Source organism: Canis lupus, chromosome 6 (assembly GCF_048164855.1).
Source record: "Canis lupus baileyi chromosome 6, mCanLup2.hap1, whole genome shotgun sequence".
NCBI classification, from domain to species: domain Eukaryota; kingdom Metazoa; phylum Chordata; class Mammalia; order Carnivora; family Canidae; genus Canis; species Canis lupus.
This window is the reverse complement of record NC_132843.1, coordinates 79,236,019-79,263,477: the sequence shown is the minus strand read 5'-3', so window position 1 is coordinate 79,263,477 and position 27,459 is coordinate 79,236,019. Positions and strand designations below refer to the sequence as shown.

Sequence of the window (27,459 nt, the reverse complement as noted above, 5' to 3'; positions counted from 1 at the left end):
TTGCCGCCCACAGGCACCATGGAGTGCTACACGGAGGAGAAGGCCAACAAGATCAAGGCGGATTACGAGAAGCGCTTGCGGGAGATGAATCGGGACCTGCAGAAGCTGCAGGCTGCGCAGAAGGAGCACGCGAGGCTGCTCAAAAACCAGTCCCGCTACGAGAGGGAGCTGAAGAAGTTGCAGGCCGAGGTGGCCGAGATGAAGAAGGCCAAGGTAGGGGCCAAGGGCGGCCGTGCGATGTCCTCTTAGAACCCACTCACCGTGTTAAAAAATAATCATCACGGCGAGCAAGGACGGTCTTCTTGACACACAGCCGCGTGGCGTGACTCAGCCTGTCCTCTGCCCGGACGTTGTGCTCTAAGCCGGGGCCTAGTCTGGGGGAAGCCAGCTGAGGAGCTCCAGGGCCGCTCTCACCCCCGCGCTCTGTGGTGGGACCCCGGGTAGCTATGGGGCCCGGTGGGGGCAGCCTTTGCCTAGGCAGTGATACCCGCAGTTAGCACCGTAGGGATGCTCACTGCGCCGGGCTCTAGGCTGGTTGCCTAACGTGCGTGAGTGTAGCAGGTCCTGTTCGTCTCCCTGCTTTGTGCATGGGAACGTGAGGCACACAAAGTTGGGCGGATGGCCCCCCCCATCCAGGGGGACACCACTCCTCCCCGGGAGCCTCTGACCCCTGGCCCCAGCCTGGCCCCAGCCTGGCCCCAGCAGGTACCACGTCTCAGGTTCGCCCGCAGCTTCTAGCAGGCCGCGGTTCTCGGCTCAGGCTTGGGCGGCTGTGCTCGTTGCCAGGCCTTTGGGAAAACACGCATTCGGGACCCTGAAGACCCGGCAGCGGCAAGCCCTCCTCTTCTCTGTAGACTCACCCCTGCAGAGCCTGTGCTCGGAGAGAGGAGCCCTCCCCACCAGCCCCCGACCCTCTTAGAACCTCCCTCCCTCCCAGGCTGCATCGTCTCAAGACTGTCCTCAGGGCAGCGCAGGCTGGTGACATTCCTGGTCGCGTCTGAGGCCCAGTGGCCGGGGAAGGACCGACCTCCGCGTGACTCTCATTTCCCTGTCACTTGGGAAGTGTCTGAGGCCCTGCTGCGTACGTTGCACTGTCACGCTCTGGGCACCAGGACGTGGCCGGAGGGGCAGACACAGGGCCCCGGGTGCGTGGCTGTCTGTCGGGTTGGGCGTCTCCGGCCACGCTGCTGGTGTTTCTGTGCACCTGCCACAGCTCTGCCCACCCCAGCTTCCAGGCTCTCCACGCTTCACCACTGGCTTTGCTCTGGGCCAGCCAGCTGGCATCTTAGGGCTATAGTAAGAGCTAGATTTGGGGGCAAAATGACCTGGGCCAAAATTCTGACCGTTCACCAACCAGCTTTGTGACTCTCAAGTCGTTTGTCTCCCGGAGGTTCCTTTCCTTGTTTATAAAACGAGAACAGCCGTGCCTCCCCACCCATGACTGTCACAAGAGCGCTGCCTGGCGTAGAGCAAGTTCTCGATACGCGGTGGTGGCTTACACCGTTGTCCCGTGAGCCTGGCCCTGGAATGTGGCTTTGACCGTCCCCTCAGCCCTACCTGGCGCTCAGCTGTCCGCTCAGCTGTCCGTGGCAGAGAAAAGCGCTCCACCCAGGCAGGATAACCTGCCTCCCGCGAACCCGGGCTGGTCCTCGAATGGCCACACCCAGGACAGGACGGTGGCTCTGGGAAAGGGCCACCAGGGGCCGTGATGTGCGCGAGCGAGCTGCAGGGTTTACCAAGTGGTCACACCTGCTCAGCCGGGCCAGCAGCGAGGCCCCCCTTCCCCATCCGGGTGCCCAGGTCGGTGGGGTGCAGCTCAAGTCCCACGCAGGAGTAGGGGCAGACCCTGAACCCCACGCCAGTGCTGCTCCACGTCCTCCCAGCCAGGCCCTCCCCGGCGGTGTGGGCCCCGCCTCACCCCCACCACCCCGCCCCTCCCAGGTGGCCCTGATGAAGCAGATGCGTGAGGAGCAGCAGCGACGGCGGCTGGTGGAGACCAAGAGGAACCGGGAGATTGCTCAGCTCAAGAAGGAACAGCGGCGACAGGAGGTGAGGGGCAGCCCTGACGGGCCCTGGGTCCCACGACCATAGCGGTGACAGTCACACTTGCAGCAGGGCCCGGAAGGGCACAACACGGCAGGCCTCCAGTCCACCCCCTCTAGTGTTGGGCCGGGGGGCCCTCGAGCCCCAGAGAGACAGGACCTCGCCCAGGTCACAGGTAGCCAGAGCCACGCGTGGCGTGGACAAGAGGCTGAGGGCACGCCCTGCACCCCGACCTCCGGGAAAGGGACCCAGACTCAGGCTCCCATCTTATCAATAAGTTTTGGCTGCTCAAGCGAGAATCAGCCCCAAAGCCAGGCTCTCGCCTCCAGAGCTGGGCGGACCAGGCCATGGGGCCTAAGGGGCCTAAACGTGGACCCCCACCCCCTTCTCTCACCCGCAGTTCCAGATCCGAGCCTTGGAGTCCCAGAAACGGCAGCAGGAAATGGTCCTGAGGAGGAAGACCCAGGAGGTGATGAGACCCTGCGCCCGTCCTGAGTTCCCCTGGGGCCGGGAGGGAGCAAGTCCCGCCGGTGGCTCTGGCTGTCCCTGCTCTCTGCACGCAGCGGAGCAGAGCGTGCGTGAGGCCTGTTGCAGGGCCGAGGCCTGGGCCAGGCTGCAGGCTCCTGTCCCAGAGGCCTGAGATCTTAATTAAGAAGGTGGAGGAAGTGTCTTGTGTTCGTTTCACATCAAACAGGGAACCCCTGACTCTTGCCCAGGCCCAAGCTCGGGCCAGGACGGAGCAGCCCCTGTGCTCGCCCTATCTTGGCACCCCCCAACTGGGGCCCTTTCATGGGTTCCAGGCACCCTGCTCACTGGGTTCCTCTCCTTGGGCCTAGGTCTCAGCGCTGAGGCGCCTGGCCAAGCCCATGTCCGAGCGGGTGGCCGGGCGAACGGGACGGAAGCCACCCATGCTGGACTCCGGGGCCGAGGTGTCGGCCAGTACCACCTCCTCTGAGGCCGAATCAGGGGCCCGCTCTGTCTCCAGCATCGTGCGCCAGTGGAACCGCAAAATCAACCACTTCCTGGGGGACCACCCTGCGCCTGCTGTCAACGGCACCCGTCCTGCCAGGTGAGGCCGGTGTGGGCAGAGGGCGTGGGGCCCTGGCGGCGGGACCAGGGAGAGGCGAGTGCAGGGCAAGTGTGGTCCTGTGAAGGGTCCCCGTGGCCATCAGCTCCGGGGTTGGGGACAGGTGCGAGGGTGGAGGGTGGTCCTAACCAGGTGGGCAGGGGCGATGAGGGACACAGGGAATGGGGACTGAAGAGAACACTTATCGTGATGAAAAACGTTAATAAAATGATTTTTAAAATGCGTTTCCCCCAAAAGAACGTGTTTTATTAACAGTGTTTAGTTACAAAATACATACGGAAAACCTGAAAAGAACGTTTACAAAAGGGAGTGCTCCCAACCAATTCCCTTTGCCTCTGTCTCCCAGAAAGAAGTTCCAGAAGAAGGGGGCGAGCCAGAGCTTCAGTAAGGCTGCAAGGCTCAAGTGGCAGTCCCTGGAGCGGAGGATCATTGACATCGTCATGCAGAGGATGACCATCGTCAACCTAGAGGCTGACATGGAGCGGCTCATCAAGGTGGGCCTGGCCGCGAGGAGCCCAGGGCTCCCGCCTGCGCCTCCGTCCCATCTCCACTCGGCCGGTTCTCTGGCCCTCCTGCCTTCTCTGGCTCCTCAGACCGCCTCATCTACTTTCCACCCGGCTCCTCGTGTCCGTTCTGGAATCCCGAGGCGTGGTGGTGAGGGGGGGGACCCGGCCCGAGGGGAGCCGTGGGCAGGGCTGGGCAGCCACCTGAGGCCTCTCCCTCACCCTCCCCTGCAGAAAAGGGAGGAGCTGTTCCTCCTGCAGGAGGCGCTGCGGAGGAAGCGGGAGCGGCTGCAGGCCGAGAGCCCGGAGGAGGAGAAGGGGCTGCAGGAGCTGGCAGAGGAGATCGAGGTGCTGGCGGCCAACATAGACTATATCAACGACAGCATCACCGACTGCCAGGCCACCATCGTGCAGCTGGAGGAGACCAAGGTGCCCAGCGGGCCTGGCCTGGGCGGAGGCAGGAGAGATGCGGGCTGGGGGCAGCCTCAGTGACAGGGTCTCTGCCTCTCCGTCCTAGGAGGAGCTGGACTCCACGGACACATCAGTGGTCATCAGCTCCTGCTCCCTGGCCGAAGCCCGCCTCCTGCTGGACAACTTCCTCAAGGCATCCATCGACAAGGTGGGCCAGCTGCTCACCTCCGGTGAGGGGTGGGGGGGGCAGGGGTGCAGTCCCAGGCTCACAGGCGCCTCCATCCTCTGCCACCCTGGGGTGGGTGTGAGGGTGATGTACAGGAGGGCCCCCCCTGTGTAGTGTCTTGGGCGCAGGATGTGGAGGCTGGTGATGAGGGTGCCTACAGTCCCAGGCTGGGGAGGGTAACCCCAGGCCTGGCTCCCTGCCCTCAGGGGCTACAAGTGGCACAGAAGGAGGCCCAGATCCGGCTGCTGGAGGGGCGGCTGAGGCAGACAGACATAGCGGGTTCCTCCCAGAACCACCTGCTCCTGGATGCCCTGCGAGAGAAGGCGGAGGCACACCCTGAGCTGCAGGCCCTCATCTACAACGTGCAGCAGGGTATGGCGCCTGTGGCCTATGCCTCGGAGCTCCTGGCTCCTCCCAGGCTTCCCAGCTCCCACCCTAGGGGGACCCTCACCTCCCCAGGACCCCCTCAGAGCCCCCATCCAGTCCCCGTGGGTGAGATGTGGGAGGGAGGCCGTCCCCTCTCCCTTCGCTCTGTTGGACCCTCTCAACCCTCCTCCCTCCTGCCTCCCACAGAGAATGGCTATGCCAGCACCGATGAGGAGATCTCCGAGTTCTCCGAGGGGAGGTGAGTGTCCAAGTCGAGAGCGAGAGGTCGGCTTACAGCATGAACCTGGGGCCAGGGCCCGGCGGGGGGGGGCATGGGGTTCCAGAGCTAAGCCTAGGTTTGGGGGCTCTGTGGAACCCACGAGTGTAAGGCTCAAGGAGCCAGGGCCCAGGCTCTCAGCATCCTGAACTCCCTCTGCTTCTTCTTTAGCTTCTCCCAGTCCTTCACCATGAAAGGTTCCACCAGCCACGACGACTTCAAGCTCAAGGTGAGCACCACGGGAAGGCAGACTGCAGGGCCGCAGTGGGGCCAGACTCCCCATAGGCTGGTGTCTGCCGTCCTGGGCCTCTGCCCTCCCCGCCCTCCCCACTCCCCAGCCCCGACCCAGTATCTCCTCCAGCTAGGATGGAGCTGCCCTGGTTGGAATTGGGAGGTACCCACATGTATATCCAGTTATCACTCATTGTTCTTGAGGTGGGGGGAAGGTGGGAGAAATGGCTGGAGTCACTGCCTGGTGATGGGACCAGAGCCAGAGGCCCTGCTTTCAAAAATCTCCCCATCCCCCACCTAAGACTTTGCCTCACGTGCCGAGTCCACGAGTAAGTCCAGGCCTCGAGGCATGCAGATTATTGACTCAACAGTATGGGAATCAGCAGTGGGGTAGTTCACCCCCCAGATGATCGGTTAGTCGTCTGAACCAAGATCAGGATTTATGAAACAGGGAACGGGTGGGGGGCTGCATGCTGGGAACAGCGGGCTGTGCATAGTTTTTGGACAAACCGACCGGTGGTGACCAGCAAAAAGGTCAATCTGGGCATTCTGTGTTTGCAGAGTCTGGATAAGGGTAGTAAAACCCTCTTAGCTGCTTTGGCTTCTCCAGAAGCCCTGAGAGATGCCTCTGGGTGCTCTCCGCCTGGGTCTTCCGTCGGTGGTTCTACCGTAGGCCAAGAGGCATCACTTCCTTCGTTACAATTCCCCTGGCTTCCCCTTTATGTCCGGGCAGGTTGGTTCACCCCAGTCCTTCCATTCCCAGGGTGAGCCCAAGCTGTCTGCCCAAATGAAGGCCGTGTCGGCCGAGTGCCTGGGTCCCCCGCTGGATATCTCCACCAAGAACATCACCAAGTCCCTGGCCTCCCTTGTTGAGATCAAAGAAGACGGAGTGGGCTTCTCCGTCCGAGACCCCTACTACCGGGACAAGGTCTCGCGTACCATCAGCCTGCCCACGAGGGGCAGTACCTTGTAAGGAGGAGGGATCCAGGTGTGGGGGAGGGCGGGCAGGGCCTTAGGTCTGGGCCTCACTGGAGCCTTCTGTTCTAGCCCCCGGCAGTCTCGAGGCACGGAGACATCCCCTCTGACCCGAAGGAAGTCGTATGACCGAGGGCAGCCCATTAGGTGAGAGCACGTTTCAGAGTTTCGGCGACTCGTTTCGTTCTGGGGTGCAGGGATCTCTGGGACGCTCTACCCTGTAGGTCATCGTGCGTACTGTAATCTGGGCCAGTCTCACTAGGGTCATTCCGCTTCCCCGCAGTGGCCCCTTCCCCATCCTGTCGGGTGTGGGCTCGGGAGGCAATCTCCGTAAGCGTCTTGAACTGGACGGCTCAGCCTGCTGCCAGACGCCCTTGGCTGATGGGGGCTCAACGCTGGTGGCTTTGTAGTGGCTTAAACTAGCCCTCGTACCGATGTGCTTCAGCTCCTCTTTGTGACCGTGGCTCCTTGGGAGGCCTCGGCCCTTTCTAAGTTCTTGCCGTGTAAGAGGAGTGTAGATGTTTAAAGAAATACCAGGAGATGGTTGCGGAATGGCGGACAAACCTCTAATTGGTCAGCCGCCCGTAGGACGGGGGCCCGCAGAGCGTCTACAGCTCACCAGATGCCTCCAGGGTCATCAGGTCTGTACACTTAATTTTCAGAGAGGTTCGATGGCTTTCTCCAGGTCACACAACTAAGTAGTAGAAGAGCCGGGGCTCAGGATGACCTCTTGTATCCCGACCTGGTAGGAGACAGGAGGACTTGCTCCAGCTCCCAGCCCCAAAAGCCCAAAGCCTGGGCAGATGCCCGGGCCAGTGCCTCGTGGTGGGGGCCTTTGGTGGGGAGGTGTTGCGTGGATGTCTGTATACTTGGGGCCTCACAGACCGTCTTTTCACCCGCCAACTGAGAGAACACACCTGAGCTGCAGTCTGAGGGACTTAGGTCGCGCTCATGAAGACTCATCAAAGGAAGGGGGGATTTAGGCCAAACCTAATGACAGCTTCCCAAAGAGAGGGGTGGTGCGCCCCTGGAGCGGGCCGGCACCGTGACGCCTCCGGCTCTTCCCTCGTGATGCGGTCAGTCCTCATGTTCGCGGTACCTGCCTTCTATCAAGTCGCTGTGAACACTGAGCGAGCAGATAAGAACCACTGCTCCCGGGTTGGTACGGAGTTAGGTTCCTGGGGGCTTTTCACGAGCCCGTCAACACAGAACTGTCTTTTGTGCGTGTTTCTGTCTCGAGACTGCTCGGTTAATATGTACCGTGGACTCACGAACACTGAACTCCCAGCCACCAGCACGGTAGCTCACACCTGAATGAAGCTTTTCTGACCCACGTATTTTCTCCATAAGACGCATCACAGCCTTCACGTGCTTACACGCGTGCCAGGCGGCCCTGCAGCGCTAGGCTTTGGGGGCGTTTTAAACAGCGAATCACCAACGAAAAGCACAAAGATGCAAAAAACGTGGCCCTAAATAGACCACAGGAAGGCCGCTTGCTGACAGCTGGAGAGCAGGAAGGCAGAGATTCGCCTCATTTGACCTCCGCTGGGAGATTGTGCATTTGGGGACTCGAATTTTCCGCTGTTCCGCTCAGTGTCGGGGAGTGACCCCCAAAGCCCTGTGAGAGTTAATTTGGGATTACTGATAGGCTGTCTCGAGCAGGTGAATGAATTCCCAGGTGTGGCATCCGGCTCCTCGTGGCTGCCCGGCCCTCCCCGCCCTGCAGGCCCTCCCACCCGGGTGGGAGCCTGCGGGCAGCGGCGGCGCTCCCTGACGGATGCTGCTCTGTCCCGCTCACCAGGTCCACCGACGGGTTCACGCCCCCTTCATCCCCTCCTACCCGGCCCCGCAACGACCGCAACGTCTTCTCTCGTCTCACCAGTAATCAGAGCCAGGGGTCAGCACTGGACAAGTAAGAGCCAGGGTGGGCCGGGCGGGGGGGTTGCTGACGAGGTGGGCTGCTCCTGGGGCAGCCGGCGCCCCGAACCACGCCGTCCAGCCTCTCTGAGGGACGAGGCTCTGGAGCGCCTCTGCCGGCATCTCTGCCTTTTCTGCTCTAACTGTGCACCCTTCCCCCCCCCAGCATGCTGGGACCTCAGGAGGCACAGGGATGGGGGCAGTGGGGGGAGGTCTGTGCAGGTCAGGCCCCCCCAGGGACTCCCCGGAACTGCGCCTTGAATCCTCCCCTGCTGCTTCCTTGGCTCCTGGATCCTTCCTGAAGCCCCTTCCCTCAGCCGCTCCCTTCCTGCCTCACGCGCTCTGAGGCCCCCCTGTTGCCTTCACGCAGCAGGAAGCTCGCAGCCCACGATCACGGCTCCCGTGGGGCTGCTGTGACCGCGGAGCGTCAGCGGGGCTTCCAGCAGCCCGCGCCTCTGGAAGGCACCTCGCTGTGCACCCTGCTTTCGTATGTGGCTCGTGTGGGCTACACGTCAGCCACGAGGACTGCCTTCCCCGTTTACAGAAGGAGGAAATGAGGCCTCGGGAGGCCCAAGGACATTCACCTAGAAAGTGGAGGACCTGGGCCCTGAGCCCGGGCACCCCTGACTGCTCCCTCCTGTGTCCCCCCAGTGGGACTCTGCGTCGGGACAGCGGGGATCCCGTCCCGCACGTGCTCCTCCCTGGACCCACTCGGGCCCTCTCCCACTCTGCAGCCTCGGAGAGGGCTCCTCTCTTGGCTCCCCCAACGGCATCTCTCTCTCTACTCTGGCAGCGGGGAGGCGTGCAGTGCTGTCGTTTCGGGGGGCCCAGGCTAGAAGGTGCTCGTTGTTGCACCTGGTACCTGACAGCAGCCCTTCCCCCAAGCAAAACATCTCTCGCTGGGTCAAATACTGCTCCTTCCTCAGACCCACCTTGGCTCAGTTCCCACCTGGGGAGGAGGGCGCTGCACCCGGAGCTTGCCACCCAGTGTGCCACCCGCCCACCAGACCCTTGCAAAGCACAGGTCCCTTCCCCAGAAGCCTTGAGGTGGCGCTCTGGCCATTCCAGCCTCGTGGGCTTATGGACCTCGGTCCTATCCCGGGGCCGGGTCTGGGGGCCCGTGCGGGTACCTCCCAGGGGGCTTGCTGGGGACAGTGGGCTTTGCAAATAAGTAGATCCCGGGGAATCGCCGGAAGCGGCCAGCCCCCACGGAAGGGTAGGCGCAGGCATGGCTTCCTTAGGCCTCAGGCACGTAGGGGCATTGCGGGGGGCAGGCAGGGTGCCCCCAGCTTGTACGAGGGGGCGGCCGGGGGCTTGGAACCCGCCGCGGCCCACGACCTGAGACGTCTCTCCGGAGAGTGGGGCCGGCCCTCCCGCGTCTCCCGCGGCCCCCTCCTCGCCCTGCCCTGTCGGCCGGGGGAACCCGTGCAGCCCGCCCCCTCCTCTCCTGCTGCCCCTCAGCGCCCTGTCCCCCGCCTCCTCTGCTGCCCCTGAAGAGAATAACCCGCCCTCTGACCTCCCAGCTGCTGCTGCCTCTGCCTCCCTTCGTGTGTTTTCCTCTGTCCCCTAATCCAGCTAATTTTCTGCCCTCCCCAGGTCTGATGACAGCGACTCCTCTTTGTCGGAGGTCCTGAGGTACACACAGAATGTCTCCCGTGTTGGCCCCAGCTCCCACTCTCTGCTGTCCCCCCTGTGCCCCCGCTGCACCGCCCCTCCCGCCTGCACACCTGTGTCCTCAGCATGCGGCCCCCCTGCCTGCCTCCCCCCTCCCCCGTGGTTCCTCGCTCTCGGGGCGGCCGCGGGCCTCACGGCGGCCAGGCCCAGGCCCGGCTGGAGCTGGGGGCTTGGGGAGGGGTGCACAGCTGCTTGCCACAGGCGCTGTTCTCTTCTCCTTGTCACCTGGGCAGGGAGGGGGAGAGCATGGGAGCCTGGGGGGTGCCGGGGCTGGGACCCCGAGCCCTGCCGAGGGGTTGGGTGAGGGGCAGGGCCGTGGACTGCGGCGTGGGGGCCCGCGGGGCCCAGCTGGCAGGGTGGCGGGGGTCTGCGGCATCCGTGCCTTGCTCAGCTTGTGTGGGCAAGGGGCTTCTCGGCTCCTCTAGATGAGCCCGGGGTAGGCTGGGGCCTGCCGCCTGCCTCTCTCGGCTTGCGGACCCTTCCCAGCTGCTGGGATGACCAGAGGGCCATCTCCCTAGCCACAGCACAGCACCCCACAACGAGGAACATGTCCTGAGACCCGGTGGGCCTGGGCTCCCGAGGGGCAGGTGGTCCGTGCTAGGCTCAGGCCCCCCCCCCGCCAGCTCTCCCAGAGTGCCCAACACTCCCCGCGCCTCCTGGCCCGGCCGGTGACATTTTTGCAACCCTGCCTGGTAGGGAGCAAGGCACTGCCACCTCCGGAAGCTAGCCACCCCCCCAGCCTCCCCCAACGAGGAGGGTTACCTGGTGCTATGCTTGCCACGGCCGCCTGGGCTTTTCCTGCAGATGCACGGCTGGGCCCAGAGCAGTGTCAGAGCGGGGAGCTGGGGCAGCTTGGGGGCAGTTCACGTGCATGTGACATCTAGCAGGCAGCTGGCCCTGTCAGCCCTTGAGGGAGGGCCTGGCTGAGTCCATGGGGCCATGAGAAGCCCCGTGGGTGCCACGCTGGTCATTTCAGCAGACCACAGGCCACAGTGTCACTGTCGGGAGCAGCACTATCTCCGGCAAAGAACAAGGACACATTTTCAGACCTGCACATAGTCCGGCCAGGGCCCCTCACCCAGAAAAGATCGCTCCCCGGAACCTCCAGGAGGCCGGTGTAACAAAACCCCCCTGCTTGCTGAAGACAAGCCTCATTCTCCCGCCCAGAGTGTCCATGGGCGGCAAGGAGGTGCTTCCGCAGGTGTAGACGGCCTCATGCCTCCGGGGGCCTTAGACGTCCCTAACTCAGAGCTGAGCATGGTTGAGGGGGGCGGTCCCAAAAGGGATTTGGGCCTTTGTAAACGACAGTCACGGGTCTAATGGTACAGGCCCTAAAGGGGCCCATGGGTGTGCACGTGTGGGTCCCCGCCTGCCCCGGGAGTCACCGACAGGCTTATATGGGCACCAACGTGCTTGGAGGGGGCACCTGGCGCCCTCGCTCCCTGCAGCCCCCGCCTCGCGCTGGGCTAACCAGCAGCGCCGGGTAGTCGTGGGAGCTGCAGGAGCCAGCGCGGCCCTCGGGCCTGTGCCCTGCCTGGCTGGGGCCCCCGCGCATTTCTGCCTCGGGCTCTGGGTCAGGCCGGCATCGGGGGACGAGTCCCCTCCTGCCTGCTGTGCCCAGCGCGCGTCTTGCTCCCCAGGAGCGCTCGGGTGGTGACTGACAGGTTCTTGTCCAGACAGGCCCTCCCCGCCGGCACAGACCCTTCCAGCCCTCAGACGTCACGGCATCTGGCCGGCTCTCTGGATTAGTCCCCGTCTGTCCCGTCCCCTCTTACCTGCCTCGGCCTGGCCTCCGTCTCCCGGCTGACAGGTGTGTCCTCTCTCCCTCTCTCCCGGGAAGGGGCATCATCACCCCCGTCGGAGGAGCCAAGGGTGCGAGGACGGCCCCGCTGCAGTGCGTCTCCATGGCCGAGGGCCACACCAAGCCCATCCTCTGCCTGGACGCCACGGATGAGCTGCTGTTCACGGGATCCAAAGGTGGGTGGAGCCGCCTGGGGGGGGTCAGGCTCTCCCACCCACCCCGCTGCCCTGGCGGAGCGGCTGCGGAGGGGAAAACACCAGCCCCGCGCCAGGATGTGGGGTCAGCGTGCTCGCCACCTTGTCTTGCGGCTCCTGCCGTGGCTCCACGCTCCCCATCTTGGGCGCCCGCACGACGTCCCTTAGCTGTCCCTGTGGCTCATCCAGCGCTCCCTTGCCCACCTCCCTAGAAACCTCAGGGAGCTTCTCAGATGCCCCCGCTTGTGTGCTCATCCCAGCACCCCGACGCCCCTGCCCCCCACACCCCTGACCCCCCTGACGCCCCTGCCCCCCACACCCTTGACCCCTGACGCCCCTGCCCCCCGATGCCCCTGACACCCCTGCCCCTGACACCCCTGCCCCCTAACGCCCCTGCACCCCCAATGATCCTACCCCCCCACACTCCTGCCCCACAACACCCGTGCCCCCCTGATGCCTGACCCCCCCGACGCCCCTGCCCCCTGACGCTCCTACCCCCCCATGCTCCTGCCCCCCCACTCCCTTGCCCCTGACGCCCCTGCCCCCCCAACGCCCCACCCTGCCCCTGACACTCCTACCCCCGATGCCCCTGCCCCCCTACACTCCTACCCCAATGCTCCTAGGCCTCCAACACTCCTAACCCCCAATGCTCCTACCCCCCCAACGGTCCTACCCCCTTAACGCTCCTGCACCCCCAATATTCCAACCCCCCAACGCTCCTGCCTCGCAATGCTTCTACCCCCCAAAGCTCCAACCCCCCAACGCTCCTACCCCCTCAATGCTCCTGTGCCCCCAACGCTCCAACCCCCCAACGTTCCTACCCCCTCAATGCTCCTGTGACCCCAACGCTCCAACCCCCCAGTGCTCCTACCCCCTCAACACTCCTACCCCCCAACACTCCTACCCCCAGTGCTCCTACCCCCTCAACGCTCCTAGTCCCCCAACGCTCCAATCCCCACAGCTCTCCTACCCCCTCAACGCTCCTACCCCCCCAACACTCGTAGCCCCCCCAGCGCTCCTACCCTCCCACCCACTGCCCACTGCCCACCGCCATCCACTCCAGCCCCTGTAGCCGAGAAACCCCTGTGATCTGGAGCAGGACTCCACAAAGTCATGATGACTTAATCTCAGCAACAAAATCAGAAATGCTCTACCTGCAGGAAGAACAGCTCTCCCGTAGACGTGCTGACAGAGACCGTTCTAGCTGTACTAGCCTGGCGAGAGGGCCGAGTTGTGCATCTGGGCGGATCTATGATTCCAAGTCTTCCCCGTAGGATGTGCTGGCCGTGCGTGTGACTTTGCCAGCGATTAGCAGTTGTGGGGACAGACAGCAAAGGCTGAAGTTTCCGTGGTAGCCCGGGCGCCTCTGTGTCTGTACCCAGTTTGCCTGAGAAGCCCCGGCTCTGGAGTTCTAACCGACTCCTCTCCTGGGTTTCTCTGCACGCACCGCCTGAGGACCCCCGAGCGCGTCTTTCCCTCCCTCGGACCTAGGGCTGCTCCCTCTAGATGCCCCCGGACCTTCTCTCCCGACCCCCGCAGCCCCCACTAACCGGCATCTGGCCTCCCGTGGTTCCCTCCCTGTCCCCCACAGACCGCAGCTGTAAGATGTGGAACTTGGTCACGGGCCAGGAGATCGCGGCCCTCAAGGGCCACCCCAACAACGTGGTGTCCATCAAGTACTGCAGCCACTCGGGGCTTGTGTTCTCTGTGTCGACCTCCTACATCAAGGTGTGGGACATCCGGGACTCGGCCAAGTGCATTCGGACCCTCACGTAGGTGCTCGCCGAGCTGGCTTGCAGGGGTGGGCTGGGCACCAAGGCCCAGCCCAGGTGACCTACTCAGGATTATCCCCCAGGCGGGCCACGTGGGCACAGAGGCCCTTATGGGATCCGACCTGACTCTCAGGGACAAGGTGGGATCCCGGAGCTGGGGGGCGGCATCCAGGGCAGCAGCCTGGGTCAGCCTGTGGCCTGCTTGGCCCCCTGCTTCATCTCAGCTCCCAGGCCCTGGCCCTGGCGCGTGCTGGGTGTCCGCCCGTGAGTCCCAAAGGGGAGCCAGCGTGGGGCCGGTGTGCGGCCGCCCACTCCCAGGCCTCGCTGGCCCCCCGTCTGCCTAGATGAGCCCCCGAGCTGGTCCTCATCCCTCATCCTGACCGTGTGAGGCAGACAGACAACAGTGAGGCAAGGGCCCCGCAAAATGAAACGGTTTCCCAGCCGAAGCTGTGCTTCATCCTGATGTTTCCATCATGAGCTGTCATCTGTTAACTTGCTCCTTTAAAAGGAGTAAACACGGGGGATTTTCAGGGCAGTGAAGCTCCCCTGAGAGCGTAATGACCGTGTGTCACCAGCCGTTTGTCCAGGCGGGAGACAGGGCGATGTGGGAAACCGTCCCCTCGATTCTGCTGTGATGCTACAACTGCTCTAGAAGAGTAGTTTTTTTTTTTTATTTTTAAAAAGCAAAAAAATAAATAAATAAAAAGCGAAAGAAAACCAAAGAAGCAGAGCAAACAGAAGGGAAATGACCACCTCTTTTCGCAGAGGTGGAAACGGGGCGGGAAGTCGCACGCCCAGGCCAGGATCAGGGACGCCAGCGCTGGCCAAGGAGTGGCGCTCCTGCCTTCCTCTGTCCCCCGTCCGAGCCCACACTTGCAGGAGGGGCTTTGGGCCTCTCGGAAGTCAGGGAAGGCTTCCTGGAAGAACGGGGCTACCGGGCCGGCCTGAGCAAGGCCTGGTCGGTCCCCTGGCCGCGCGGACGGACGCGTCGCTCTCTGACCTTGCCTTCCTGGCTTGCGCAGGTCGTCGGGCCAGGTGAGCTCCGGGGACGCCTGTGCGGCCACGTCCACACGCGCCATCACCAGCGCCCAGGGCGAGCACCAGATCAACCAGATCGCCCTGAGCCCTTCGGGCACCATGCTGTACGCCGCCTCGGGCAACGCCGTCCGCATCTGGGAGCTCAGCAGGTGCGGGGGACGCGGGAGGGCGTGGCAGGGGGTGCCGGGGCTCGCCGCTCGGGGCCCCTTGACCTGGAGGCCCCCGGGGCAGCAGGCCGCTCCCGTCCAGGCCCTTGATCGTCCTCTGCGGGGAGGGACAGCGCCCTGGCCGGGCCAGCTCATCCAGGGCACACGACCCCCAGCAACGCGCCCACCCCGGGCTCCCTCCGATCGGCGTCCCCCCACGGCCCAGCCTCTCCCCACGCAGGTTCCAGCCGGTGGGCAAGCTGACTGGCCACATCGGCCCCGTGATGTGCCTGACGGTCACCCAAACCGCCAGCCAGCACGACCTGGTGGTGACCGGCTCCAAGGACCACTACGTCAAGGTACCTCCCTCGGGGCGGGGAGTGTTCTCTGCGTGTCTCCTGCCCTCCCCCCACCCACCCCCGGGCCTCGGGAGCCTTGGGGAGATTCACGCTGAGGAAGGCACCCCAAAGAGGGAGGAGTGCGTGCAGAAAGGACACTGCAGCCGTATTTTGGTAAATGGTGAAGAACTTAGTGACCTCAGCGTCGAAGGGCGGAGTAGCAGCCACAGAAATGAGGGAAAACCCACTGAACAGGTTGCCCTGTACCTACTACAACTGATGGAATGCAAGCAAAACACAAAGGATACCAGACAACACGAATTTTGTTTGCTCCCCGATTGTGTCACTGAAGACCCTATGTCCACAAGTCAGAAACCGGAAAGCCGAGAAACCGGGTGGTGGGCATTATAATGTCCATATTCCAAATACAAGTAATGCTTTATTTATTAAAAAGAAACTTAAAAGGAGGTTCCCAGCCCAGACCCACGTTTCTCCATATGAGCTGCACGTTGAGCTGTTAACAGACCAGTCTGCCCCCGGCCCCTTTGGGAGGTCAGGACCCAGGCTTCGGACTCCGCTGTCCTGGAAGAAGCGGTGGCCCCTCCAGGAGCCCCTCCTGGGCCAGGCGCCGGGGCCCACGGGGCTGCTGCGTGGAGTGGGCGGGCGGCCCGGCTCCCCTCTGCCTCCCTTGGGCCCTCCCTACCGGCCTTTCCTCCCGCAGATGTTCGAGTTGGGGGAGTGTGTGACGGGCACCATAGGGCCCACCCACAACTTCGAGCCCCCGCACTACGATGGCATCGAGTGTCTGGCTATCCAGGGAGACATCCTGTTCAGTGGCTCCCGGGACAATGGCATCAAGAAGTGGGACCTGGAGCAGCAGGAGCTCATCCAGGTGCGGTGGGCGGAAGGGGAGGGGTGGGCGGGGGTGAGGCCAGGCCTCAGTCCAGGCAGGGCCTTGGGGACCCAGGGTCCTGGGCCCAGAGCTCCCCCCGCCGGCCTGTTCCCCACCGTCTTGCCTGTGTGTCCAGTGCCCTGCTCCCCCGCAGCCTCCCCCGCACCTCCTGCAGCTGCTCTCAGGGAGGGGGCTGCTCTTAGCCACGGGGTTTGACTCGAAGGCTCCGTCCCCATGTCCCCTTTCCTGGAGCATCCGCCTGGGAGGGCGGGAGGCTTCTCTGCCAGTGCAGGATCTCAGTTTGCGTGGGGCCGGGGTGGGCCGTCTGTGGGCCTGTCCGGCCCGCCTCCGGGAGGGAAGCCCGGCAGCTGTCCCCGCGCGGCGTCCCCCGCCGGCTTCCCCCCAGCAGCCCCCAGGCCTCACACGCCGCCCCTCCCACAGCAAATCCCCAATGCGCACAAGGACTGGGTGTGCGCCCTGGCCTTTGTCCCCGGCCGCCCCATGCTGCTGAGCGCCTGCCGCGCGGGCGTCATCAAGGTCTGGAACGTGGATAACTTCACGCCCATCGGCGAGATCAGGGGCCACGACAGCCCCATCAACGCCATCTGCACCAACGCCAAGCACATCTTCACCGCCTCCAGGTGGGTGCCGGGAGGGGGGTCGGCGCGGGCTCCCCGGCCCTCTCCCTGGGGCGCCTCGGGGCCCTGCAGGTGTCCCTGCAGACTTGGCTGGCGGAGCAGAGGCCCCGGCGCCCACCCTTCCAGGAGCGCCCACGAGGGGCGGGGGAGCCGCAGGGTGCTGGGCCCGGGCCAGGTCTCACCCCCTTGTCTGCAGGCCCTTCCTGCTGCTCACACCGCAGCCCCCGGCCTGGCGTCCTGCCCCCTGTCCGTCCCTCCGTCCGCCACAGACGGCCCTGCCGCCCCTGGACCCGCCCCTGCCCCGCCCCAGCCCTCGTCCCCACCCAGGGGACGCCCAGGCCCCCATCCCACAGGGGAGCCCCTCAGAGGGGTCTCTTCCTTTTCCGCGCCGCCTCCCCGTCTCCTCCTGCCTCTCCTCTCTCTCTGCCTGTCTGCCTCTCTCCCCCAACAGTGACTGCCGGGTAAAGGTGTGGAATTACGTCCCCGGACTCACCCCCTGCCTTCCTCGCCGAGTCCTGGCCATAAAGGGCCGAGCCACCACCCTGCCCTGACCCCCCTCCCGTCTCCTCTGTCATCCTCCCCTCTTTCCTCTTCCCTCTCTTTCTCCGCCTCGGTCTGAGCTGCTTCTCAACGGTATGAGATTATTTTGCTCCTCCTCCCTACGCTCCCTCCATGCCCTGCCTGGCCCGGAGTGAATGCCCGCCTGCCCCTCTTCCTCCCACCCTCTTCCGAGCATGATGAGGGGGATGGACCTACCCTCTTCCCCAGGAGAGGGGTGCCAGGTGGCCGAAGGCAGAGGGGGAGCGTCCAGGCCTGGACAAAACAAAACCCCACCAACGAAAACCCACGACGAGAATTGCGTTGGCGGCTTAGAGACCGCAGGCCCTCTCCCTCTGCCCAGCAGCCAGCCCTGCACCCCTGCGGTCTGCCCGTCATCCCCAGCGATGCTTGCCCCTTGGCCCAGCCGCACTTGGGGAGTTTGGAGGCTCTGGCCCATCCTTGACTTTTAGGGGTAGCCAGCCAGGCCCCCTGCAAGAGCTGACCGGTCCCCCTTGTCCTCCACCCCAGTGACCTGACGGTGAAGTTCTGGAGCGTACGGCGGTTGCCCGGTGGCCCACCCTAGGAGCACACAGCAGTCCTCACCCTGGCTGTCTTTCGAGGATGGCCCCCAGACCCTCGGCCCCCCCGGAGCCTGGACAGCACAGAAGGGGAGCTGTGGTCTGACAGGGCCCCCAGCCCTGGGGACACAGGGTGTGGGCATCGGCGAGGCCGCTCTCCTGCTCCGGCCTCTCCCCTGACCTTCCTACGGGATGCTCTTCCCCTGGGCCCTCCCCTGCCTCTTGGGGAGAGAAGGAGGTTGGGGAGGAATTTAAGCTGTGAAGCCAAAGGGCATTCATTCCCCCTCTCATTTCTCTCCCCGCAGCCCCCCGGGGCTCCCCTCACCGTCCCTCTGGCCACATTTTCTCCTGCGTCCTTAAGCCTCTGGCCCAGGGCTGGGGACCCATAGGGGAGGGGAGGGGAGGCAGCCCAGCACCTGCTATGCCCCTCCCGACAGGAACAGGTCTCCCCCTACATCCCCTCGTCCAGCCTCTGGAGCCACTGCACCTGCCTCTGAGCCCAAAACGATAGTCCTCAGGTAACCACGGAAACCAGGTGTAGGCAGCTGGGCCCTGCAGCTGACCCTTAGCCCCTTGGCCACCAACAGCCACCCCCAGTTGACCCCGGCAACTCCTTGGGGTCCCTTTCTGATGGGGCCAAGGTTGAGCTGCTAAAAAAAATTCCTTTGGGGAGATGGTCAGAAACACTTCAGCTATTTAATTTATTATTATTATTTTTTTAATTTTTGGTTTTTGCTGTTGCCTCCTGGAAACTGACTTGAAGTTTCTCCCCGGATGTTCTTTCCCACAGCACTCGCGGGGGGCTGGGGGTGCCGGGAGTCCCAAAGGGAACCGCCCTGCCAGCCCTCCGGGGCCCCCTCCTCTGTTGGCTTCGCAGCTCGGGCCTCCCCAGCCCTGCCCCCAGGGACCGTCCCGCTGCCCCCCGACCTCTCGGCCGCCTGACGCTTCAGTGCCTTCGTCCACCCCGGGCCGGGCAGCCTTACAGCAGCCGTGCCCGCGGCACCACATGTGCCCGCTGCCCCTTGGAGGCGGGAGAGCTGCACCCCGGGGCCCGGGGCGAACCCCCTCCCGAGTCCTGTTGGGGCCACGTAGGAAGCAGCTCAGAGGATCGAGTCTACCGGGAGGTGGCTGGGACGGTGCGGACGGCCCAGCCTCCCCCCGGCTCCCCTGGATGATCAGCCCCGACAGAGCAGGGGTCCTTCCGGCCACTTTCTCTCTGGTTATTCAGGAGACACATTTTCAAGCCTTAAAGCTGGCACGGGGCCGCGGGCCCTCCCCGCTGGATGGCGGTGACGAAGGAGTCCCTGGAGTTTCCTTTCGCTTGGGGCGCAGGCCTCGGCCCGGGGTGCGGGGAGAGCCGCCTGCCCGTGCCCCCTGTTGGGGCAATTCTGCATTCACAGGCCAGGCCTCGGGAGGAGTCTCGGGGCCCCCCGCCCCGCCCCACCCAGTGTTCTCCCAGCCCTTGCCCGCCCTTGTGCTTCCTGTCCCCGTCCCGTCCCCGTCCCGTCCCCGTCCGGCGGGCCAGGAGCCCACCTCTGTTCTGAGACGTGCAGTGACTTGGGGGCCTTCGGGAGGTAGCTCTGTGTGTCCTCCGTGCCTGTCCCTGCTGGGCCCGGCAGGGAGCCCCCACCCCACCCCCGGCTCGGAGCTGCCCCCGAGGCTGAGAACGCTGTGCTGTGGCCCCTGGCACCCGGCGGTGGAGTCGGACCAGCCTGGAGGCCTGGCCTCCTGCACCCGGGGACAGTCGCCTGCGCCGGCCAGTCCACCTCCCAGCCCCGCGGGGTGCTCGCCACTCCTCGGCCCCCGAGGGAGCAGCCGCCTCGCCCCCGCCCCCCCCCCGTAAGACAGACGCCGTGTGCGTGACTGTTCACAGACTGCGAGACCCAGGACGCGGCGGCCGGGCCCCCGGGGGTCGCACAGCGATGCCAGCGAGAGGTGCCCGGCCTGCGGGAGGTCCGACGGGGCAGCTACCTCACGGCGGGCCGGCTCCGCTGTCCGGGCCACTACCTTGGACTCTGAACTTGAAGTCCCTCGGGAGCCCCGAGCTCTTCCGGAAGCTGCGCTCCAGGAGCCCGGCGCCCCTGCGTCCTGCGCCGGGGACGGGACAGGGACGCCCAGGGACACGGTGAGGGGGCGGGCCCCCGGCATCCTCAAGGTCGGAAGCACAAAACGGTTGTGATTCGAGCACAGACGGCAAGGCCGCGGCGGTGGTGGTGGCGGGTGGCGGGGCCGGGCTGGTCCCACCGGGCACCCCCGCTCTGGGGAGGCGGCTCCTCACACGGACCCGGCCCAGCATGGCCTGTCCTGCGCCCGCGGCTCGTCGTCTTTGGCTTTTTGCCCATCGGCGACTTGCGTGTGGCCCGCGCCGTCAGCACACCCCAGCCGGCAGGTGCCTCGGCCGGGCCCTGGGCTGTGATCGCGTCCCCGAGGTGGCACCTGCCGCAGCCTGGGCATCGCCAAGGAGAGGCATGCCCAGGCCTTGAGGTGGCCCGTGTGCCCCGTCCAGGCCCTCGGGAGGGACCCCGTGGCTCCGGGAGCCATCTGGACGGTGGCTTCAGCCTGGGGTGGCGGGGTGGCCCCGGTTGGGTGGCCCTGCTGCCTCCCCGGGGCGGTGTCGCCGGGCGGAGGGCCGTTGAAGCACAAAACCACCGCAGAGGGCAGACTGTCGCTGCGACTCTCACGCCCCCCCCCCAGGGTGGTGGCCACGTAGGCAGCCGCCGCTGGGATTCAGGGAGGCCCCGCTCTCTTCCCGCCCATTGGGGCACCCCCCCCCCGGCTGCGGGCCCCAGCCTGCGCCCGGGGTGCTGCTGCGGGCAGGGCCTGCCCCGCGAGAGCAGCGAGTCGCCTCCCCCGAGTGGCCCCGCCGCGGCCCGTTTGCCGACCCAGACAGGAAGCCGCCCGGCGGCCCGGCCCAGGCTGTGGCCCCACAGGCCTCCCGGGCCTGGCCTTGCCCTCGGGCTCCTGAGCCCCCAGCCCTCCTACGCCCAGGACAGAACCTACGAGGACAGCTCTGTTTCCCGGGGCGTCCTCGTCCCCCTCCCTCGCCCAGCCCAGCGCCCCGGTGGGCACCCAGGCCTCATCCCGAGGGCTTTGCAGGGAAGTAGGAACAACTCCAAGAGGAGCCGACAGTCAGAGAAGACCCCCGAAGTGAATCAGGGCCCTGCCCTGCCACCAGCTCTTTTCTAGGGGTCACCCCCTGCCCAGGCTGCAGGGTCTCACCCGGCTGACGCCCTCCTCGCTACGCGGCTAGCACAAGTTGTATATATGTTTTGTACCTCTGCTGATGACTGTACATAGTGTACGAAAGTTATTTAAGCCTCATGCTGTACATTTCTGTTCCTAGACCGGATGTGTGTGTGTTCTAAGTTGTCCTAAATAAAACCCGAATGACCACCGTGGGTCGTGGTGCAACCCTGAGAGCTGCCGGCCTCGGGCTGGTGGCCCTCCTCTGGGCGGCGGGGGGGGGGGGGGGGGGGGGGGGGGTTGGCAGGGCTCTGAGGCAGGGTGGGGGGTGGAGGGGGGGTGGGGCAGGGCTCTGGGGTGGGTGGGTGGGGGGCAGGGCTCTGGGGCGGGGGGCCGGCCTGGTGAGAGTTTCCCGGGCTCCGAGTCTGGGGCTTGCTCAGTTACAGAGCAGAGTTGAGAGCGCTGCATTCCCCGCTGACCCTATGTGTTGTCTCCCGGGACGGGTACGTTAGCTGGGGAGGGCACCAGCACTTAATGAGCACCCACTGTATTCCGGGCACTATTTCAGGCATTTTGGGGAACGGTCTTCACTCCCCACACCCCATGTAATAGGTCGTAGTCTCATTTCTGAAATGGGGGACGTCTCGGCGAGGACGTGCCGTGTCCAGTGGCAGCGCTAGTAGGGACGGAGCCGGGGCTGGACCTTGAGCCCGCCCAAGCACGGCACCCGCTTCCTTTCACGGACATAGCAGGTCCCTCTTCTAGAGCCTGGAGGACACCGTGCTGCACACCAGACCCATTCCATTCCCTTGCCACTTGTGAGGAGAAGACAGAAACATGGGAAGCTCGGGTGGGAAAAGAGCTCCACGGCCGTCTGGAGTTTTGTTTCTAGATCAGTGCTTTTCAGTCTTTAAAAACCTCATATTCCTTTTCTTCCCCTAAGGCCCTAAAAATGCTCTGTCTCCGCCTATGCATCCCATTATTTTCAACATAAGTAAGTGTAAGAGCTCCAGAAAACACTCAAAGGGCTGCACAAGGTGGGCGGTGGGGGGGGGGTGACTGGGTGACGGGCGCAAAGAGGGCACGGGACGGGGTGAGCACTGGGTCTTGCACTGTATGTTGGCAAATTGAATTTAAATAAAAAAAAATAGGTCTAGGAGGATGCAAGCAAACCTACCATGTGCTCGTGGCCCTGGAACACGTGGGCCTGTTCCAAGTATGGAACATACTTGGCTTCTTAGCCCTGTTTTTCAGGAATCCAGGTCTCCCACATAATTTTAGATTTTGCTTCATTCAGAATCCAGTGCGTCCCCGAGGCCCCGTGCGGCCCGTGGCTGTTAGCTGCATGCAAGTATCCAGTTTGGCAGGCGCCTCTCTCAAGAAAACATTTTTTTTTAAAGATTTTATTCATTTATTCATGAGAGACCCAGAGAAAGGCAGAGACCCAGGCAGAGGGAGAAGCAGGTTCCATGCAGGGAGCCCGACGTGAGACTCGATCCCAGGACCCCGGGGTCACACCCTGGGCCGAAGGCGGTGCTAAAGCAAGCCACCCGTGCTGCCCAAGAAAACATTTTTAATGACTATGGGTCTGTTGGAGCAGGAGTCCTCGTGGGTGGGAGGTGGGAGGCCCCCCCCAGGGAGCTTCTACCCAAGAGGCTGCTGGTCTTGGCAAGTGCACAGGGACCCTGAGCCTCAGGTGGGGGACACAGGTGCGAGGAGTTGCCGTCATCCCCTCAAGGCTCTCCAGCAGGGGCTGGGGCCTCCCTGCCCTGGGAAGTGGGGTGTCTTCTAAGGGTGGCTGGTTCGGGCTGGCTGACCGGCCTTTCCCATGCCCCACTCACACTCTCTGCCCCACCCTCCCACCTGGTCCCACCCTGGCTCCCCATGGCCCCTCTGCATCGGACCCCCCTAGAGTCCGCTGTGGACGGTGCCAAGTGACGGGTGTGGCCAGCTGCAGGCGTGGGGCGGGGGTGTGGGTAAAACCAGAAAGTGGGGACCCGGGAGCCGCCCACGTTGCCAGGAACCGAGCCCTGGAACTGACCGGCCCCACCCGGCGGCCCTGCCTCTCCCCATGCCTTGCAGAGGGCTTGCCACACAAGGTGGCTTTTGCAAACTCAGCTCACGCTATGTCTTGAGGGTGCCAAAGCCCTGAGGGGTAGGGAGGCAGCAACACCAGGTTAAGGGACATTGTTCTTTCGTTCTTTTGCAGGATTTGGTTTTCCTTCCAAAGTATAACAATAGCATCTGCTTATTATAGGAAATTTGGAAACAAGAACGTGAAGGAGAGAAATAGTACTTGGGGTATAATGGCACCTCTCGGAACCCGCTGGGGGCCATTCATTGTCAACCTGGGTGGCATCGTCATCAGGGACAGGTTTTTCCGACCCTCTCGGTTTACAGAGGAGAGGAACCGAGGCCCAGAGATGCCAACAGGTGGCCACGATCCCCCCCGGGATCAGGACTGGCCAGAGATGGCCCGACGGACTTCAGTTGCTTGCCACATGTGGTCTCTTCCCATCGTGCCTCTCAGCTGGGCTTGACCAACATGAGGGGAGCGATCTGGGCGGGCACCAGAACTCTGGAGCGCGTCCTACACCAGCATCTTCGACCCCATGGTGCTTCCGAGGGCAGGGAAGGGACCTTGGCGCACCGCTGACTTGGGCCAGTCCCCATTCACCTCCATCGGTAAGAGGATGAGCCGGCGAGGCCCCAGCGGCTGCTGGCGGTCGCTGGCGTGGGACCCAGAGCCCAGGCCAGGGGAAGGCGCGAGGGGAGCCCCTGGCCGTGCAGACACGCGTGGGCTTTACTGCCTGGGAGGCTGGTTTGTGAGCAGGACCTAGTGACGCCCCTCCGCACCAGGCGGCGATGCTGCTTGAGGAGCTTGGCCCCGCGGAGAGGGAGGCAGGTGGGGGTGGAGAGGGCGAGCGACGGGGGAGCCCCGCGTGCCCTGGGTGCTTGGATGCAGGCGACAGAGGCGGCCACACCTGAGCATCTGCTCCACTGTGGCCCGAGCTCCCCTGCCCCACTCAGAGCAGGTTTGACCTCAGGGGAGTCTGCATTTTAGGACATTGGGTTACTGTTATTGCCCCCAGGGCTCTGGGGCCTGGCAGGTCAGGGGTGACAGGTGACTCCAGGGTGCGTGGGGTAGGAGTGGGGAGCAGCACACGATCCCGCACAGACCTGAGGATAAGCTTAGGGCCCTGGGTTGGATCCATTCCAACAGGAGCCCCGGGAGATGGTCCTCACCCCGCTCAACCCTTGCAATGGGAGGACGAACATCTGGCTCTTGGCACAAACGGTGGCCGAGCTCCCAATACTCAGGCCGGAGTGTTGTCACCCCTCGCGCAGCCACACTGCTGTTTTTACAGGGCCGCCCCGTTCCTGAGGGTGGTTCCCAAGCTCTCTGCTCTCCCGGGATGCGTCATGAGCTGACCGATGCCCTTTACTAAAGTCGCCGCCCTGCTTAGACCCGCGCTCGCCATCGGGAGCCCTGCGGGTACAGCATCCCCGTCCCCCCAGCTCCAGTTGGAGCTGATGTTCAAAGAGCCTCGGTGCTCAGGCCTCCGATCACCTGTCTACGTGGGACAGAGCCACCGGGACCGGGTGGCTGCTGCAGGGACGCAGCTCCGGTGAATGGCTCAGCCCTACGGACCTCGGTGCAAAGGCAGGGAGCACCTACTCCACAGAAGTTCGTGCCTCTTCCTTTTATTACAAGGCTGTGAGGAGCACACGTCGTCTTCTGGGGGCCTGGCCCCACTGTCACATCGTGTCACGGTAGCAGATGCCTGGCCAGGCCCTGGGGACGCAGGCTCAGGAGTAGCTCTTCTGAGCCCTCCGCCCACAGAAGCAGGAGGTCGAGGTGTTGGCCTGCAGCTTCTCCTTGGCTTCCAGGATGTAGAGGGTCTGAGTGGCGAGGCAGCTGACCATGGGGTCAGGGTCCTCCTGCATGTTCTTTAGGGCTGCAACACGGGGACCGCTAAGGAGCTTGGACGAGGAACGGACGGCGTCCAGCCGGCGGCACAGGGGGACAGGCTGGGGACCGGCAGCTTCCGAAGCCTCCCGCCGGGTGCACAGCTCGGGCACAGGGGGATGCCGCACCACCCGGCATCAGGAGCTGCCCCCGCCCTGCACGGCCCACCAACCCTTTCGGGCCCCTCCGCCCGCCTCTGCCCTCGGAGAAGAGCTGTGAGCGAAGGCCTCACCTGCCAAGCCAGGCAGTCAGCACACCGGGGCCCGCAGCTCGAGGGGGGCAGAGGGAAGGAAAGGGCTAGGTGCCGGCCGGCGAGTCCCGGGGGACGAGTGGACACTACGGGGCCGTGTAGCGGGAGCCGTCCCGGCGGCCCCGCCAGCACCAGCACCCTTCCACGATGCAAGGGGCAGCGACCGGTTGCCGCTCACCTGTGCATACTTCCTCAATGTCATCGGCCTCCTCGGCGTCCAGGGTCTGGATGATCTGGCCTACAGGAGCACACAGAGCGCCTCAGGGCCCCCCGAAGGACCTCAGGGCGCGGGCTGCACCTGCTCTCGCGTCTCTTCCCAGAATACACACCTCCTTGTTCCTGTCTTCCGCGCCCCCTAACCGGCCTTGTCTAGACTTTTCCCACACATGGAAATTACCTCCCCTGCTTCTCCAGCGGCCATCAGCACACTGGGCAGGGGAGGGGGCGCGTACCCCTCTGCTCTAAAGACGCTCTTCCTCGGGGTAACGTAAAGCAGGCCTCACCAGCCTGTGAGCTGCGGCATCCACACCCGACCCCCCACCCCTGGGGAGCTTTGCTGGCCTGGCCTGCCGGGACCCGGCCCATTCTGCTGTAGGAAGGGTCACCCTACCCAACCCGGAGCCTCTGCGGGGTGGGGGTGGGGGTGGGGGCGGGGGCCAGGTGGAGGCCGAGGGAAGGGTGGAAAATACGTGGACGGTTGCAGGAGCCGCCCTGGGGGCTCCACAGGGGGCCCCTCCACCTTCCGATGGAGCCTCGCGTCCTGGGTCTTCGGGCGGTTCAAGGACACGGTGGCTCCCAGAGGAGGGCTGGGGGTACCTGCAAACCGCACTGCTGTCTGGCGGATGGCGGCCTGGGGGCTCTTGAAGAGAGTCACACACTGCTTCAGGAACCAAAGGGCTTTGCTTGCCTCCTGCTGCAGCTGTAGGAGGAGGAGCTGGAGTAGGTAAGACGCCCCCTGCGCTGTCCTGCCGCCACCCCACTCGGCCCAGACTCAGCTCCCCAGTGCAAACCCCCCTCCGAACGTTCTGGGGGCACCTGGCCGGCTCATTGGTGGAGCATGTGACCTTTTGACCTTGGGGTCATGAATCTGAGCCCTCACCCATCGGTACAGAGATGCCTTTAAAAAATAATTTTTAGGATCCCTGGGTGGCGCAGCGGTTTGGCGCCTGCCTTTGGCCCAGGGTGCGATCCTGGAGATCTGGGATCGAATCCCACATCGGGCTCCCAGTGCATGGAGCCTGCTTCTCCCTCTGCCTGTATCTCTGCCTCTCTCTCTCTCTCTCTCTCTCTGACTCTCATAAATAAATAAAAATTAAAAAAAAATAAAAAATAATTTTTTAAAAATTCTACATCTCCATCTGCTCCCACCACAGCTCCTGAAGTCTCGTTTCCCCTACGAAGCCTTCCTGGATCGACAGGGAGCTCCCTTCCCCTCGGGGAGGCACAAAACTTGAAGAGATCTACCCCAATCTTCTGCACGCCCATCTCTTCCCTCCTACTCCCAACCACAGGGGAGTGAACCCGGTTGTTTCACTACCATTTGTTTATGTCTTGGCTTAAAACCTTCAATCTCGAGGTCATTTGCCCTCGGCTACAGCAGAACCAGTCGTGTCTACACCATCCTATTGAACAGAGCCTGCAGGGCCGCTTGTGATTAATGTCGTGAAATGTCATGAAATGTCCCAACACCTTTCCCTGCCTTGGCATGCACCCGGTTCTGCATTCATCCAGGTCCCTCCCTAGAAGGTTCGGGGGATGACACGCTCTGCCTTTTGCAAAGACCTAACCGCATCCCCTGTATGTCCTTCCCGGAGACTCTCCTGCTCCCCCTTTGCACTACAGCCCGAGTTCTTTTTTTTTTTTTTTTCTCAGATTTTATTTATTTATTCATGAGACACAGAGAGATAGAGGCAGAGACACAGGCAGAGGGAGAGGGATCCCAGGGCCCCGGGGATCAGGCCCTGAGCTGAAGGCAGCCGCTCAACCACGGAGCCCCCCAGATGCCCCCTACAGCCCGAGTTCTTAAATGAAGAGGCTGGTCCTACGGCTGGTCAAACTGGTAGAAAATCTTTTCTTCAAATCAAAGTCCTAACCGGAAACCTGATATTTTGAACCAACAGAAGTGAGACGGCTCTGGTCGAAGCGGGTGTGGACGGAGCCCCACTCACTGCTCATCTTCCCCTGAGAAACCCTCGAATCTTGCACCCTGGCCTCCTGGCACCATCCCGCTGACCTAGACGTGGCTTCCACAGCCCAAACCCAACAGGCACATCCAGTCTTTATGTCCCTGGGCTCGCGCTACTGTCCAATGACCACGTATCACTCCTGAAACGTCTCCATCCTCAGTGACCACCGGCCCCCTGTCCTCTTGTTGCCGTGTCTTGGCCTGGTTTCCTTTCCTAGCCTCCT

General features: G+C 63.8%; 2 protein-coding genes across 8 annotated transcripts in view; one reads left to right on the top strand and one right to left on the bottom strand.

The window, feature by feature from the left end:
• Window positions 1–21,045, top strand: part of KIF21B (kinesin family member 21B) — a 46,040-nt gene extending 24,995 nt beyond the window's left edge. Inside the window, exons 15-36 of one of the 6 annotated variants that reach the window (XR_012033370.1) lie at window positions 14–213; window positions 1,942–2,049; window positions 2,444–2,512; window positions 2,880–3,112; window positions 3,477–3,624; window positions 3,868–4,062; window positions 4,151–4,252; window positions 4,477–4,642; window positions 4,844–4,895; window positions 5,085–5,142; window positions 5,908–6,113; window positions 6,192–6,266; window positions 7,921–8,031; window positions 9,633–9,671; window positions 11,551–11,687; window positions 13,297–13,477; window positions 14,500–14,664; window positions 14,903–15,020; window positions 15,721–15,891; window positions 16,333–16,532; window positions 16,981–17,162; window positions 17,598–21,045. Coding sequence is in view for 3 of the 6 variants with exons in the window: in XM_072831363.1 (XP_072687464.1) it covers window positions 14–213; window positions 1,942–2,049; window positions 2,444–2,512; window positions 2,880–3,112; window positions 3,477–3,624; window positions 3,868–4,062; window positions 4,151–4,252; window positions 4,477–4,642; window positions 4,844–4,895; window positions 5,085–5,142; window positions 5,908–6,113; window positions 6,192–6,266; window positions 7,921–8,031; window positions 9,633–9,671; window positions 11,551–11,687; window positions 13,297–13,477; window positions 14,500–14,664; window positions 14,903–15,020; window positions 15,721–15,891; window positions 16,333–16,532; window positions 17,598–17,652 (2,789 nt within the window). In the remaining 3 variants the exon portion in view is untranslated. The remainder of the gene's footprint in view (window positions 1–13; window positions 214–1,941; window positions 2,050–2,443; window positions 2,513–2,879; window positions 3,113–3,476; window positions 3,625–3,867; window positions 4,063–4,150; window positions 4,253–4,476; window positions 4,643–4,843; window positions 4,896–5,084; window positions 5,143–5,907; window positions 6,114–6,191; window positions 6,267–7,920; window positions 8,032–9,632; window positions 9,672–11,550; window positions 11,688–13,296; window positions 13,478–14,499; window positions 14,665–14,902; window positions 15,021–15,720; window positions 15,892–16,332; window positions 16,533–16,980; window positions 17,163–17,597) is intronic. The other 5 variants (XM_072831364.1, XR_012033371.1, XM_072831363.1 and 2 more) reach the window with 5 other exon arrangements.
• A 3,470-nt stretch (window positions 21,046–24,515) lies between these two features.
• The window catches only part of LOC140635983 (maestro heat-like repeat-containing protein family member 7), a 28,147-nt gene continuing 25,203 nt past the window's right edge, over window positions 24,516–27,459 (bottom strand). For both annotated transcript variants that reach the window (XM_072831360.1, XM_072831362.1), the window contains exons 20-22: window positions 25,867–25,969; window positions 25,229–25,288; window positions 24,516–24,789 (exon numbers count right to left, since the gene is read on the bottom strand). In XM_072831360.1, the coding sequence (XP_072687461.1) occupies window positions 24,641–24,789; window positions 25,229–25,288; window positions 25,867–25,969 (312 nt within the window). In that variant the 3' untranslated portion in view covers window positions 24,516–24,640. The remainder of the gene's footprint in view (window positions 24,790–25,228; window positions 25,289–25,866; window positions 25,970–27,459) is intronic.